Source organism: Spermophilus citellus (genome assembly GCF_964194105.1).
Source record: "Spermophilus citellus genome assembly, chromosome: X".
NCBI lineage: Eukaryota > Metazoa > Chordata > Mammalia > Rodentia > Sciuridae > Spermophilus > Spermophilus citellus.
Window position 1 is genome coordinate 103,664,522 of NC_138190.1, and position 15,187 is coordinate 103,679,708.

Genomic DNA, 15,187 nt, shown 5'->3' on the forward strand with positions numbered 1-15,187 from the left:
CACTTGAACTCTCCGAGCTTTTGTTTTCTCACTAGTAATGTGGAATGGCAAAAGTCCCTGTCTTTCAGAGTTGACATGAGAATGAAATGCAAAAAATGCATGCAAAACATTTGGCACAAGCCTTGTTCTTCAGAAGCTAAAGATTCTGGTAGCCTCTGCTGCTGCTTATGGGAGCTTTAGGTGCTGAGTCATTCACCTGACCTATGTAGCCAGGTTCCTGGATTTGATTAAGATTTCAGCTGTGTTCTCAGTTTTGGGCTCCTTATATCAAGCAGAGTCGTGCATCCCCATAAGTGTATGGATATTCCTCCCCAACAACCCTTAGTTGGTCAATAACAAATCCTTCCTTTTAGAGATTTGGCCAGGAAACCCTAAGTGCTTCACAAAACCTTGGGTAGCTCGCCCTCTAGTGGTAATTTAATGAATTGCCCCCAACAATTGCCCTACAGATTTAGAAAGGAGAGCTATTGGTAAAAATGAATGGGATAAAGATAAAAAAAAAACTCGCATTGTTTTAAAAATGAGTTTGTCAACCCCAAACACCTATGAAACTAGGATGGGATACATCTCAGGCAAAGTACTTAAGTTGCAGCAAATATCATCACAGTGTTTGTAGTTTGCATATTTTCTCATGAGCTAATTAGCTATTTTACCTAACATAGGGGATTTACAATTTGGAACCAAAATCCAGAATTACTAATTCTATGTACAAGTATATATCCTATCCCCCAGAAAAATAATTGTAATGTAAATAGCCATTAGAGTCTAATTTTACCACATTCAATATTCTTTTTTCTCCTAAAATAGTATTATAATCATTGTTGATAATAACATCATCTCCTCTTAAAGTAATTTATAGACTTTTCACAGAGCTTTGTTATTATAGCAGGTAGGTGTGGCAATATTTGCTCTTCTAGTTATAATAAGGAGATAGCAGCATGCTTATCTGAAATAAAGGGACTAAATGGGTTTCCTAGCTTGAGGGTATTTTGTAGGGGACTGTTCTAGTTTTCACTCCTAGAAATCTCCTTGTGGCAATATAAATTTCATGGATGTTACCATATACCTTTATATACTTTATATACTCCTTCTTTTGAATCTTTATGTCAAGCTCCCTAAGGACACACTTGTTTTCAGACTGGAATGAAAATGATTAAAATAGAGACCTGGGTTTTTTAAAAAGTGACTTTCTTTGCTCCATTATAATTGTTTTAGAAAACTTAGATATTGGAGCATTTTATGCCAACAAGACTAAACCAAGAGTAACAATTTTGTGAGCTTTATATAAATCTAAATCAAGGAAATGGAGAAGATAATCTAAAGAAACATAACTAGGGGCTGGGGTTGTAGCTCAGGGGTAGAGCACTTGCCTCCCACGTGCGAGACCCTGGGTTCGATCCTTAGCACTACATAAAAAAATAAATAAGTGAAATAAAGGTGTTGTGTCCAACTACAACTAAAAAAATAAATATTTTTTAAAAAGAAAAAAAAGAAACACAACTCTTCTTTTAAATACTTGAACTGTTATGCATACATTAAAGAATGAACAGATAATGAAAAAATGTAGAAATAGAAGATTTTTTTTCCAAGCACACCAGTACAATTTATTTTGAACCTGGGACTCTGGGTTGCACAGCAGAATCTCTGACAGACTTGAAGAAAGCAGTCTTAGAACTAAGACAAATATTTAGAGTTTTAAGAGCTCAGCCTACAAATTAGGAAGAATAGGGAACTTGAATGTCAGATGTGTAACTTTTGTTTGTGTGTGTGTAAATTTTATTTTATTTTTATCTGGTTGTATATAAAGTATATTCACACCAATTCATGTCTTCAAACATGTTCTTTGGATAGTAAGGAATCATCACATTCCACCATCCTTGCTAACCCCCTGCCCCCTCCCTTCCCCTTCCACCCCTCTGCCCTATCTAGAGTTTGTCTATTCCTCCTGTGCTCCCCCTCCCTATGAATCAGCCTCCTTATATCAGAGAAAACATTCGGCATTTGTTTTGGGGGGATTAGCTAACTTCACTTAGCATTATCTAGGAGATATTATTTTTATATGGATTAGTTAGACGTCAGTAGCCACACTAAAATTGTATGCAATTTTATTTGCAGTGCATGTCACCAGCCCAGGAACTTGCATATGTTAGCCAAGTAAGTGCTCTACGACTGAGTTATACCCTCAGCCCTGGAGGTATTTTTTTAAGGGTGGAACAGGAATATTTGTAACTATACTGAGTGATTATTAAGCAGAAGGGAAGTATTCAAGCACTTGTATTTTCAATGTGTTTGTTCTGTAGGATGATTCTACAGAACTTCACCATTTGTGTGTGTGTGTGGGGGGGGGGGCAAAGCCTCAGACTTTCACCTTTTGTGTGGAAAACTCCCCTATCCTGTAGTGATTCTGTTTACACATGTAGCAGATCAGTGAGAATCACTTATTAAATCACCTGGGGGAGAAGCAAATCTATCTGGAAATCACTTTTCTCAGGAGCCCTGTTGGGGGCCTGCTGCCACAGCTGCCACTGAAGCTGTGAACAGAATAGGGTTGAATGGCTCTGTTGGTGGGAGGCCGGTGCTGCTGAGGTCAAGCTCACCGTTGAGCTTCTTCTGTGCACTGCTCAGTTCCATTATGTCACTGTCCTTGCCATAGCCTTCACCTTCATCAGCAGTATCACAAATCTTTTCATTCAGCTATTTGCCACACAGATATGGAGAGTCCACATGCAAAAGGCTTTGAAAGTGTGACAAGCTCCTCATTATCGAGAATACAAGTAACAATAAATGTTGATGAGGACGTGGGGAAAAAGATGCACTATACATTGCTGGTGGGACTGCAAATTGGTGCAACCACTCTGGAAAGCAGTATGGATATCCCTAAAAAAAACTAGGAATGAAACCACCACTTGACTCTCTTATTCCACTCCTTGATTTATACCCAAATGACTTAAAATCAGCATACTACATGACGAAGCCACATCAATATTTATAGCACAATTATTCAATGTTTATAGCACAATTATTCACAATAGCTAAGCCATGGAGCCAACATAGGTGCCCTTCAATACATGAATGGGTAAAGAAAATGTGGGATATAACACAATGGAGTATTACTCAGCCATAAACAAGAATAACTTTATAACATTTTCCCATAAACAGATGGATCTGGAAACTATCATGTTAAATGCAATATGCCAATACCAAAAAACCAAAGGCTGGATGTTTTCTCTGATATATGGAAGCTAACTCACAATAAGGGTGAGGGGAGAAGAATAGAAGTTCAGAGATTAGACAAAGGGGAATGAAGGGAAAGGTGGAGGATAGGAAAAGGAAAGACAATGGAAGGACAAAATTTTCATATGTACATATATGACTATACCACAGTGGATCTGACCTTATACATCCATAAGAAATTAATTTTAAAAAATACTATGGGTAAATAGTAGAAATATCAGTAGACCCTCTGATCTCTTTCAGATCATCCTGGTTAAACCCAAATGTTCAAGCTCTTTATGCTGGCTTTTCACCTGACTTTTCAGGCCCCTCAACTCAGTTTATATTTCTTAGTTGCTTCAGTAGTCCCAAATCTGAAAATAATTGTACTCTATCTTATTACATCCATTCTTGCTACTTAGTTAGATTGCTAGGAATAGCAATACAAAATAAATAGATCATATCACTTCTTTAGAATCTACTGGGGTCTAATATTCTTTAGCTAGAAAGTTAGCTCACAGAAATGGAATTCTACTAGTGGAAATTTAGTATGGCAAAATATTTGCTTATATATGGGCCTTCATAGATCCTTGATATCATATCCTTTGACTATTTAATGGGAAAAAATCCTCTCAGTCTCTCTAAATACCTATGGCATAACCTTGTACTATAAATACTAAGAAAGAAAAAAGAATAAAGGGGATAACATTTAGGAATCATGTTCCCCATTACTGGTTTGTGTTCTCCAAGTACACCCTCTCTGATACCTAACACAAGGTAACAGAAGAAAAAAAAAGAGGGTATAAATCTATTAAATCAAATGCATGTTGCTTAGATGCTACTTAAAAGAAAATGAATTCTCAGTATACTCTCAAGGTCTATATGAAAAAGCTAATTGTCAGAGCAGTTAAATGTTTCAAACTCTTGTTTAGCATAATTGTTGTAACTCAGTACCCTTTTGATTATCTTCAATACCAATAATGTCTCATCACTTATGGGCCAAACTTGTTTGTTAACATTGTAAAAGTGTAGATAGTTCAGATGTAACAGTTCAGAAGAAGGAAGTAAAGGAATTTAGGGAGCAAATGAAAAAGAAATCAAGAAGATTTTTTTCTATCAAATAAATAACTATAGAGGTATAAGCTATTTTGCCAAGTCTAATTTATTGATTCAAAAACAATTACTGTGCATCTTAGGGTTTATAGAGAATAAGAAATAGAATACGGTTCTCTTTTTTCTTGTCTCCATGGTTTTTTTTTGTTTCCACTAATCAACTTTTAAAATCCATCTATGAAACAGTTAAATTTCCTAAAAAATTTCTACCATTGTCCTCTGAGTTATTTAAATGCATGGGAACAGTTTCATGATAATCCATAAGAAGGAATAAGACAAAATTCATTTCAAAATGATAAAATAAATATTAAAATTGCATCTAGAGATATGTTTTCAGTAATTTACTTTAACCCCCCAAAGTTTAATTAATTCAAATTTCCCTCTCTGTTCATCAGTGATAAGATTGACAAATCATAGGTAAACAAGCCAAAACCAAGGGGAGAATAAAAAGGACCCCAAGAGATAGCCAGTTATCAGTATATATTTAGTCAAATCTATATCTTCTAGGTTTTAACAGTAAACAGTGGTCATTAAAATCCATAGTGATGAATTTGGTACTTCTGAATACTCAAAGAAGTTTTATATACCCTTCAGTATAAGTTTAATGTGAGTTTTTTGAATCTAGTGTTTACTTCTAATGAATACTTCACATATTAACAATTCCGGCAACTTATAATAAAAAGCACATTTGCAGGAGCGAAGAGAAAAATCAAGTCAGAAAAAAAGATCAGAAACTATGAAATTCAAAAAAATTCTTAGGCTATAGATAAGTTCCTCAAAATGGTATACCTTTGCAAATAGACAATTATTTTGCCAACAACCTTAAGTCTATTCATGTATCTTTCTCCTGGAAGTTCTTGAACCCTGGTTCAATAACCCTTCACATACAGAAAGTGAAATCCTGAGGTATGATGGTTATTACACTTGGGCATTACATTTAGCTCTCAACTTCCTGTCAAATGAGGTGAAAAAGTTAATACATTGGGTTACTAAGTTCTCAACATCTAAAAGGGAAGCAGATCAGTTCACAAAATTATAAGCAAAACTTGTAATTTTAAAATGGCAGTGTTTATACATTTTATGAAATGATTAATTTATAAACAGTAATCAAGTAACATAAAAGGATGTAGCATAATTTGATGAAATTCTTCAAAAATAAGCAATCAGAGGAAGAATATCTATGCTAATTATATTGACTACCATATTAAATTAGCTGCAGTGTCTCATTTCTAGCCTTTCTGGTAAAGAGCAAATTTTCTATATATGACTTTCTTTAAAGGTAGATTTACCTACCTAATATTATTTGTTTAAAGCTGGCATTAATCTAATATATTCCCATGAGCACATACCAGCTAAGCAGCAAGGGAAACCTAAGGGTATAAAGAAAAATTGACCTGTGATTAAATATCTACTATTAATACTTCATACCATAGAAAAATGGCATGCATTTGATAGCAAATAATCACTTTAGGTGCCCACTCCTTCTAACCCCAACATTACTATCTCAAAGTCAGCTAAATAACAAATTGGTTCTCGTTACGGTTATAGGCATAGGCAGTATACACTAGTTAAGAATATAGTCCCTGCAATCAGAGATGGGTTTTCCACCATTTAGTAGCTGTGTGACCTTGGGTAAGGTCATTTAATTTATTTGAGTCTCAGTGTCCTCATCAGTAAAATAAGAATGCCACTGTTATCTCAGTCCTGTTCCTAGACTGTGCTGGGGCCTCTTGGAAATATTTGCTTTGTGTGACTCTTGCATAATAAATTATTTGAGTCACCTAAGAGAAATACATCACTGCTATTCTAGCAGCCCAATTTCACATGGCTCTGCAAAGGAAATACTCAATAGCTAGTAGGAGCAATTCAGTTGCCCAGACACTCTGCTGGAATTGGGATCTGGCTGGGAGATCTCAGAACAATCTTGTTCGTATGAGTGCTAGAACTCCTTGGAGGATCTTGATTACCAAGTTTAAGGTTGCTACAGTTGATTGGAAAAAAAAAACACCTAGAGGTACAGAGCTAGAGCAGGTTCCTATTTGATATAGTCTAAGAAAGATACTGGTCTATCTCATAGGGTCACTGAGAAGGTTTAATAAAGTAATCTATGTAAAGAACTTGACTCAGTACCTGGCTCATAGAAAGTTCTCAGTACATGATGGTAATGATGGTTGCTCTTATCATTATTACCAAACATGCACACTGAATCTCATGACTCATCTGGTTTTTGTTTCAGTGGATGGCTGCATTGACTGGTCAGTGGATCTCAAGACATACATGGCTTTGGCAGGTGAACCAGTTCGAGTGAAATGTGCCCTTTTCTACAGTTACATTCGTACCAACTACAGCATGGCCCAAAGCACTGGGCTCAGGCTTATGTGGTACAAAAACAAAGGTGATTTGGAAGAGCCCATCATATTTTCAGAGGTCAGGATGAGCAAAGAAGAAGATTCAATATGGTTTCACTCAGCTGAGGCACAAGACAGTGGATTTTACACTTGTGTTTTAAGGTAAGTATCATGTGAAAATATTACTCAATGGCTGAGAGTCTTTTGATTGGGACTGGAGTATACGCAGATGTACCTCACAGTATATGGTGAATATGTTCTTAAAAGCTTACAGGATGGGGCTGGGGTTGTAGCTCAGTGGTAGAATGCTCGCCTAGCATGTGTGAGATGCTGGGTTTGATCCTCAATACCACATAAAAATAAATAAAATAAAGGTATTATGTCCAACTAAAATTTAAAAAAAATAGCTTACAGGACATGGAGTACTTCAGTAAATTCAATTCTAATTACCTATTGAAAATATGCAGCAAATTTGTATCAAATTATCATAAAGTACTGTGTGTGATTATTTAATATAGAAAATTGTGTGACTCTTCTTTTCCAACTCCACCCCTGCCCCAGGGTCTTGTATGAGTAATTACTTTTCCATAGAGCCAATTGGCTCAATGATCTTGATAGCTGGCCATGAAAATGACTGACGTTAAGTATTGTTTAGGCCAAGGTCTCTCTTTCCTAGTTGATGGAAATTAACTCCAATGCTGCTAGGAGCTAGCCTCTTAGCAAAAGAGCTACTGTTAATATCCTTTGTAGAATTTTCAATGTGAGTTTGTTTCTACTGTGTCTAAATATTCAGCACAGATCTCTGTAAACACACAGCCATCCTGAGTTTCTAGGTGCTATACTGGGAAGATTTCACAGACATAATTCTTGCTTGCAAGAAGTTTACAGTGAAAAGCAATCTGTTTTATCTTTAGGGATTGTACAATATGTCTTCCCTTCCCCCTCTCTATCCCAGTACTAGAATCTAGGATCTAGCATCTCATATAGAGACTGGATTAGGTATTGAAGTAGATATCTGAGATGACCTTTAAATCACCTTTCAATTTTGCCATTTTGAGAGTCTCTGATCTTGCTCACCAGGGATCTGCACTCTACTATTTGATTTTAACTTTTGAAAATACAGACCCTATTTTTGTCTCCTGTGGACTTTGATGCCAAAGCTATGTCATTTCTTCATCAAAAACACTTGGAACTGCCTGGTGAGGTCTCATTGTTCTAAAGGGCAGGAGAACAAGGTGTTGTATAAAATTGAGAACCTTCTTGATGCCTTAAGAATCACTTTAATGTAGGGAGGGGAATGTTGGAAGAAAAAATGGTGAGTTCAGTGTCTGTGTGAGGTAGAAAAAATCCCCAGGATTTTGGCAGAAGCATCAATTATTTTCATCACACCCTTAGTGTGCAGCTCTTGGCAAAATTGAAAAGTAGGTGTAATTCAGCTATAGTGATTGAAACTGTATTTTCTAGGGTGTTGGTACTCTTTTACCCACTCACACTCTCTATATCCTCCATCCTCACTGCACAATCTGCCAATCAAAAAGATCCCTTTCTCTCCACCTACCTCTATTGTTTTTGTTTGTTTGTTGTTTTCACAAATTTAATGTTTATTTGCAAAGCATTAACTCAGTATGCACAGGTTTATAATGAGTCAATTAACTAATTATTGCTTATTTCCTCTGCCCTACTTATGTCCTCAGTCTAGATACCTCTCCTCTTTTTCCCTCCCCCCTCTAAACCACTCTCCTACTCCTAGCAATGATAACAACTTAGTGTGAGCATTTCATGTGTTTTCCTTACTTTTTAAAAAACTACACAAACATTTTACATGGAGATTCTCCTCATTGTTTTACAAAATAAAAGCCGGATTATATATTTCTCTGCATTTTATTTTCTTAGTAAAATAAACTTAGTAGTAATCTCTCCAAGTCATTTGAGAGCTCACTCACTCTTTTTTTTAGTGTACAATATTCTGTGTTGCTTAATATTTTATAATACCACAATTAAAATATTAATTTTCCTATTGAAGAATATACACTTTGTTTACAGATTTTTATGTGTATAAAAGTGCTGTAACAAAAATTCCCTATTTATTTTTAAATATACTTTTAAGCTTTAGAATAATTTGATTTACAGAATTATTTCAATGAAAGTACAGTTTCTGTATATTTTTCACTCTTATTAATATCTCACATTGCCTATGATATATTTATTACAACTAATGAACAAATGAACAAATTTAATAGTGGTATACTGTACAGTAAATACTTTCTTTGTATTTCCTGAGTCTTTCCTTAATATCCCTTTCTGTTTCAGGATCCCATCTGTAATACCTCATTACATGTAGTTGTCATGTCTCCTTTAAGCTCTTTTTGTGGCAATTCATCAGACTTCCCTTGTTTTTGATAACCTTGAATGTTTGAGGTGTATCAGTCAGATGTGTCTTAGTTGAAATATATCTAGTGTTTTCCTCATGGTTAGACTGGGATAATGTGTTTTGCAGAGGAAGTCTGTAAACATAAAATACCATTCTCTACACATTGTATCAAGGGTGGAATGGATCAATATGACTTATTACTGTTGATGTTAACCTTGATCACCTGGCTTGAGGTAGAATTTGCCTTTTTTCACTGTAAAGTTGCTGATTTTGCCTTCCTTTCCATACTGTAGTCTTTGGAAGAAAGTCATTATTTACAGTTTACAGTTGAGGGTGGGGAGTTGTGTTCTACCTCTTTCAGGGTGGAATATCTACAAGAATTATCTATAACTCTTTTGCATGGGGAGATTTGTCTTTTCTTCTGTATTTATTTATTTATTCAATCATTTAGTTTTATTAGTATGGACTCATGGATATTTATATAATGCATTGGATTGTAATGCAATTCTATTTTATTTTCTTGTTCCAAATCTCTCAAATTTGCCCATTTGGAATTCTTTCATTGGCTTTTTTTGTTCCTTTTTTATAACCCCATCAATTTGGGATTGTTTTGCTTACTTTTATTTTTTGTAATACTTATGAATGAACCCAGGGGTGCTGAATTCCTGACCTATATTCCCAGCCCTTTTAGTTTTTATTAGTTTTTAAAATTTTGAGAGAGGGTCTCACTATGTTTCCCAGGCTTGTCTCAAACTTGTGATCCTCCTGCTTTAGCCTCTCAAGTAGCAGGGAATAACAGGCGTGTGCCACTGCAACCAAATATTTTTTTTTTCAGCATTTTCTTACATTACCAAAAAGTGTTTCCAGCTTATTTTGTATATTTCCTGCCTCAGGCTGAGAATTAGAGAATTATCCATTTTCCCAAGAGCCCTGCCTGATTCACTTTAATAGAGTATAGCCCTAGAAATCAAGATTCAGGTGCTAGGTGTACTCATTTCTTCTACGGTTTTGGTGCTTCTAAGTCCTATCAGCTGAAAATTTGTTTGCTTTTAAATGAAATATTGCACGATTTCATGCACAAGTTCACAGATGGTGATGGAATACTCTGAGAGTAATGAAACTTCCCAATATCCTGGAAGTGCTTTCCTATACATGGCCCTCTTTCAAGTACACATCAGATTCAACTTGTTTATATCTATTGTAGATAAAATTTGAGTTAGTGGTTTTCAATTCACATATAAGTCAGTAAAAGAGAAAGGGATGTCATTCTATTGAGCACAGGCTTTGATTCAAGTATAACTGATACCTTCTTTTGTTTATGCAGAAGGCCTTAGGGAACAATGGAACTGATTGTGTTGGGTGGAACTTTTGAATATTATCTATCATATGTATTTTTGTTAAAGAGAAGCAAAATTTGAAAACCACTGTTCTAAAAGAAGCAACCAAAACAACAAGAAAGATGACCTGAAAGGGGGATGATTAGGAATCAGGAAGGAGATCTGGGGCAAAGGGGTAGGAGATGGGAGGGTGGACATGATCAAAGCTCAATATAGGCATGTATGGAAATGCCACAGTTACAGTGAAACCTATTAATTTGTACAATTACTACAACTTAATAATTATAATTAAAAAGAATCTTACACATTTGACAGATTAAAGTCTTAAATTAATTGTAGTCAGTTAATTATATTTAAAGAACTTGGAATTTGGATAAATGATTTAAATATCATGCAGAAAGATAAGCTTGTGAATATAGAAAAATTAATTCAAAGAATGTATAAGAATAATCTAGTCTGTTAACACAATAAAAGAATGTACACAAATGTGCAATGTGTCAGGCTTAGTGGTATGCATCTGTAGTCCCAGATATTTGAGAGGCTGAGTCAGGAGGATCACTTGAGCCCAGGAGTTTGAGGCCAGTCTGAGCAATATAGTAAGACCCCATTTCCAAAACAAAAGTACAGTAGTGTTTTCCATCTATCAATCATCCAACATGAAATGATGATCAAGAATTTTAGGGGCTGGGGATGTGGCTCAAGCGGTAGCGCGCTCGCCTGGCATGCGTGCGGCCCGGGTTTGATCCTCAGCACCACATACCAACAAAGATGTTGTGTCCACCGAGAACTAAAAAATAAATATTAAAAAAATTCTCTCTCTCTCTCCCTCTCCTCTCTCACTCTCTCTTTAAAAAAAAAGAATTTTAACAAGTAGAACAATAATGTTCAATAAAATAATAATGAAACACAAAGAAAATATAAAGGAAGTAACCATTCTTGTCAACTCAAAGACATAGAAATTGAATTTAGTATACATAGATGAAGTAACTATCATTTTTTTCTGTGAATAACAAACATTTCTGATCTAGTAGTAGCCACTGACTTCAAATATGTGCCAAGTGATAAATTCCCTCCATATAGGTGATTTTATATAATTGTCGAGTGACATTTATAGTTGAAAAAGGTTCTTAAATTGACAGTGTTGATATTCACCTAAAATTCCTAATTTGATACTTCAATTTAACCACAAATGAGTTTTTTTAACCTCATTAGAAATTATTCTATTTATTTCATTGTGTTTGAAATACAGATATGAAATATTATTAATACTCTTCACCTATTTAAGTCATAGTAAGGTTACTGTTTGTGATAGTTCAGTAACTAATTACTTTAAAATTTTTATTTAACCTGTCTCAAGAGAAATTATTTGAATTTATCATCATGTTAATAGATTAGGAATAAATGATTAGTGGAAGATAAAGTCATATTTTGAGATGCAGTGCCAATCCAAGAGTTCCTATTTTCCTACCTCCATACCCGAATCTTTTCAATGAAGGCATATAATAGAATGATGATATACTAATCTTTTCTGACAAAACCCACACATCACTTTCTCAATAAGGGTGACATAAACTGTGGATGAAGACAAATATAGTAATATTATAATCCTGAGTTAAATTCATGGATATTGAAAAAAATAATAGAGAAACCTGCATATTTGAGGATAAACATGACCAAGTACAGAGAACTAGTTAGAGGTTCAAATTATTTTGAGCATTTATTTCTACAAGGATGTAAACAAAACAAGGAATCTCTTTATTAAATGAGAACATAATTCAATTGTTTTTGTTCTTTAATAATCATTGAAATAAGCTAGTTTCCCCAAATCTGAAAGCTTCACAAACTTTTTCCAAAGAGTTCCTTACCATATTTATCCTGCCCAGAGTCATGACATTTGCTTTGATTATTCAAATATGAATTATCATGTCATTCTTAAATGATTATTACTCCAGGAAACCATCACCAAGAAAGTTGAAGGGATAGGAATATTTTAAACAAGAAATGTAGTGTACTGCTAAGTTTTGAATCTGTATAATGGGCAACCGAGGATTCATTATATATTTTTTTCTTTTTTGTTAAATATTTTCTAGTTGTCAATGGGCCTTTATTTTATTAATTTATATGCAGTGCTGAGAATCGAACCCAGTGCCTCACACATGCTAGGCAAGTGCTCTACCACTGAGCACAACCCCAGCCCCCATATTGTCCTTTTAATTTTGGTATATTTTTGAAATATTCCATAATAAAAGAGAAGAAATAAATTAAAAGTATTATTTTTCCTGATTTTTGCTCTTAAATCATCCTGATCTATAAATGCCTATGTAACATATATCAGCAACTTTTATATTTCAGTCAAAAGAGATTCTATTGAATTTATACTGCAGGATTCCCTTTATGCCATATTGTAGGGAAACTGATATCTTTTAAAAAGAAAAGCCATTATCCTAGTCTACCCCAAGCACTAGGAAATAGTTCTTATCATTTTCTACCCTCCTGATCTTACTCTCCACAATGGATACCAAGAGATTTCAAAGGACATTAAACATTTCTTATAATTCAAATCCATCTTAACTATCGATCCTTGAAAAGTTAACTGTCAACAAGTCAGTTGCCTGGGTAGCACTTTCCAGGAAAGCCAATAGTCTCTTGGAAAAAATGAAAGCCTGGATCTTATAGAATTAATTGACCCCAGAAAAGATCAACATTGTATAGCAGGGTCTTAAGATAGTAACGAATGCCTTCTTTGGTCTATTTATAGGCTAAAATGAAATGCAATTCATTGTTTTTCTCTCTATTTTCTGTTATAAGCAGAAGTCCCTGATTTCATTATTTTTGGTAGCAATTATGCATAAAAGAGCACAGATCTAAACTGACAAAATTGTTTTTCAATCTCCAAATTTTGATAAAAATTTATTTATAAAATTATATTATATATCAAAGAAGTTGTGATTTTGCTTTCATTTCATTAACAGTGAATTTTGTATATATGTGTATATATATGTGTGTGTGTTTGTGTGCATATGTAGAGGGGGATATAACTATTCTGTTATATATTACTAATATAATTTCAACTCTTTTCAATTTGTTTATTGGAAAGAAGTAGATGTTTATGGTTTAATAAATTAGCAGGATTAAAGAATTAATGGATTATATTTTATGACCATAAAATAAAAATTGATTTCAAATAGTTATTGATGAACTGGCTAACACAGGTATTCTATACACTTTTTATTCCTTGATCTTTATACAAAATGTAGTGAATTTCAGAGTTATAGTTATTTTTAATAGAATTAAGGTTGCAACCTATATGTGTTGCAAAGTCAAAATCTTTTTAAGGGCCAAGAAGGTAGTGCAATGAATATGGCAGACCACTTGAAACAGTTTGCAGTGTTGGAGGTTATAGCTGTCCCATTCACAATCTCATTTCACACCTTTTATTCCCTTGCCACCACTGTCTACTTTTTCTAACCCATTCTTTCTAGATTCCATCTCTGATCATCTATTTATCCCAGCTAATTATCGAGCCTATATCTATAGGGCTTAAAATTAAGAGGTCCACCTAGTACATAGTGATTCACCATTATAATCACTCATATATATATATATATATATATATATATATATATATATATATATACACACACATACATACACACACACACACACATACATACACACACTTTTGGTGCTCTTGAACCATTCTCCCTTCATCTTACTTGCTTGTGAAAATCATAACATTGTTAAACCCACTTTCCCTCTATGCTGTGCCTTCATTCTTGCAGCTGAACCTTACTGAAAGAAATATGTAATAACAATGACTGATTTCACTTTAAATACATGAATTTCAAATGTATCCTTAATGCTACCAGGCAGCCTTATTGTATATTCTTAGTCCATTCAGCCTCCCATCTGCCCAGATAAGTAGTTTACATTGCCTTCTCTCTTCAAATCTTCATCATCTCCAACCCATTGCTTCCCATTTCACTGAAAAAATGAAGCAACCAGGAGAGAACTTCCACTATATACCCACCTACTGGCATCTGCATCTATATAATCTGCCTTACAGCCCTTAGTATGGATAGATTCCAGGCACTACACAGATAGGCCAATCATTTCATGCGTGCTATAGATCTTTTCCCTATTAGGCTATATGAGGAAATCACCTGAGCCATTTTTCCCTCTCTATATTTGTGTATCACAACAAATAAGGTATTATTACATATGTTAATTCCTGCCTGTATAAAGTTCTGTGGTTCTATCTCCAGTTTCCTTAGGGTATGGTATCATCTTGCGATAAAGACAGAATTCTAGCAGGGCACAGTGACACATGCCTGTAATTCTAGCAGCTCAGGAGGCTGAGGCAAGATGATGGAAAATTCAAAGCCACCCTCAGCAACAAAATTTTTAAAAATGAAAAAAAAAAAGGTCTGGGGATGTTGTTCAGTGGTTAAGTGTCCATAAATTCAATCCCTGGCTTAAAAAAAAAAAAAAAAAAGACAGAATTCTACTGATTAAAGATGGACAATAGAGGGCAGTAAAATAGAGGTCCTAAGCTCATGAAAAGTGAGGATAAAGTTAAAACAGATGTTTTTAGAGATAGAACCAAACTACTTATGTTACAAAGTTAGAAGCCCCATGTGATTATTTTTCAGTTTCTGAACATTATACAGAAGGGCCTAAAAATTGTTTTCTACCAAAGGAGAGATGGAGGAACTCTGTGGGAGTATATACTTATATGTCTCTTAGTTTTGGTCTATTAACTCCCAAATATTCAACATATAAGACCCACATCAATTAAAGAAGCA

General features: G+C 34.5%; 1 protein-coding gene across 1 annotated transcript in view; it reads left to right on the forward strand.

Annotated features, from left to right (window-relative positions):
• Window positions 1-15,187, forward strand: part of IL1RAPL2 (interleukin 1 receptor accessory protein like 2) — a gene marked incomplete at both ends in the record, with an annotated part of 1,059,270 nt that overhangs the window by 518,651 nt on the left and 525,432 nt on the right. Inside the window, one exon of the mRNA XM_081278297.1 lies at window positions 6,563-6,836. Coding sequence (XP_081134423.1) covers window positions 6,563-6,836 — 274 coding nt within the window. The remainder of the gene's footprint in view (window positions 1-6,562; window positions 6,837-15,187) is intronic.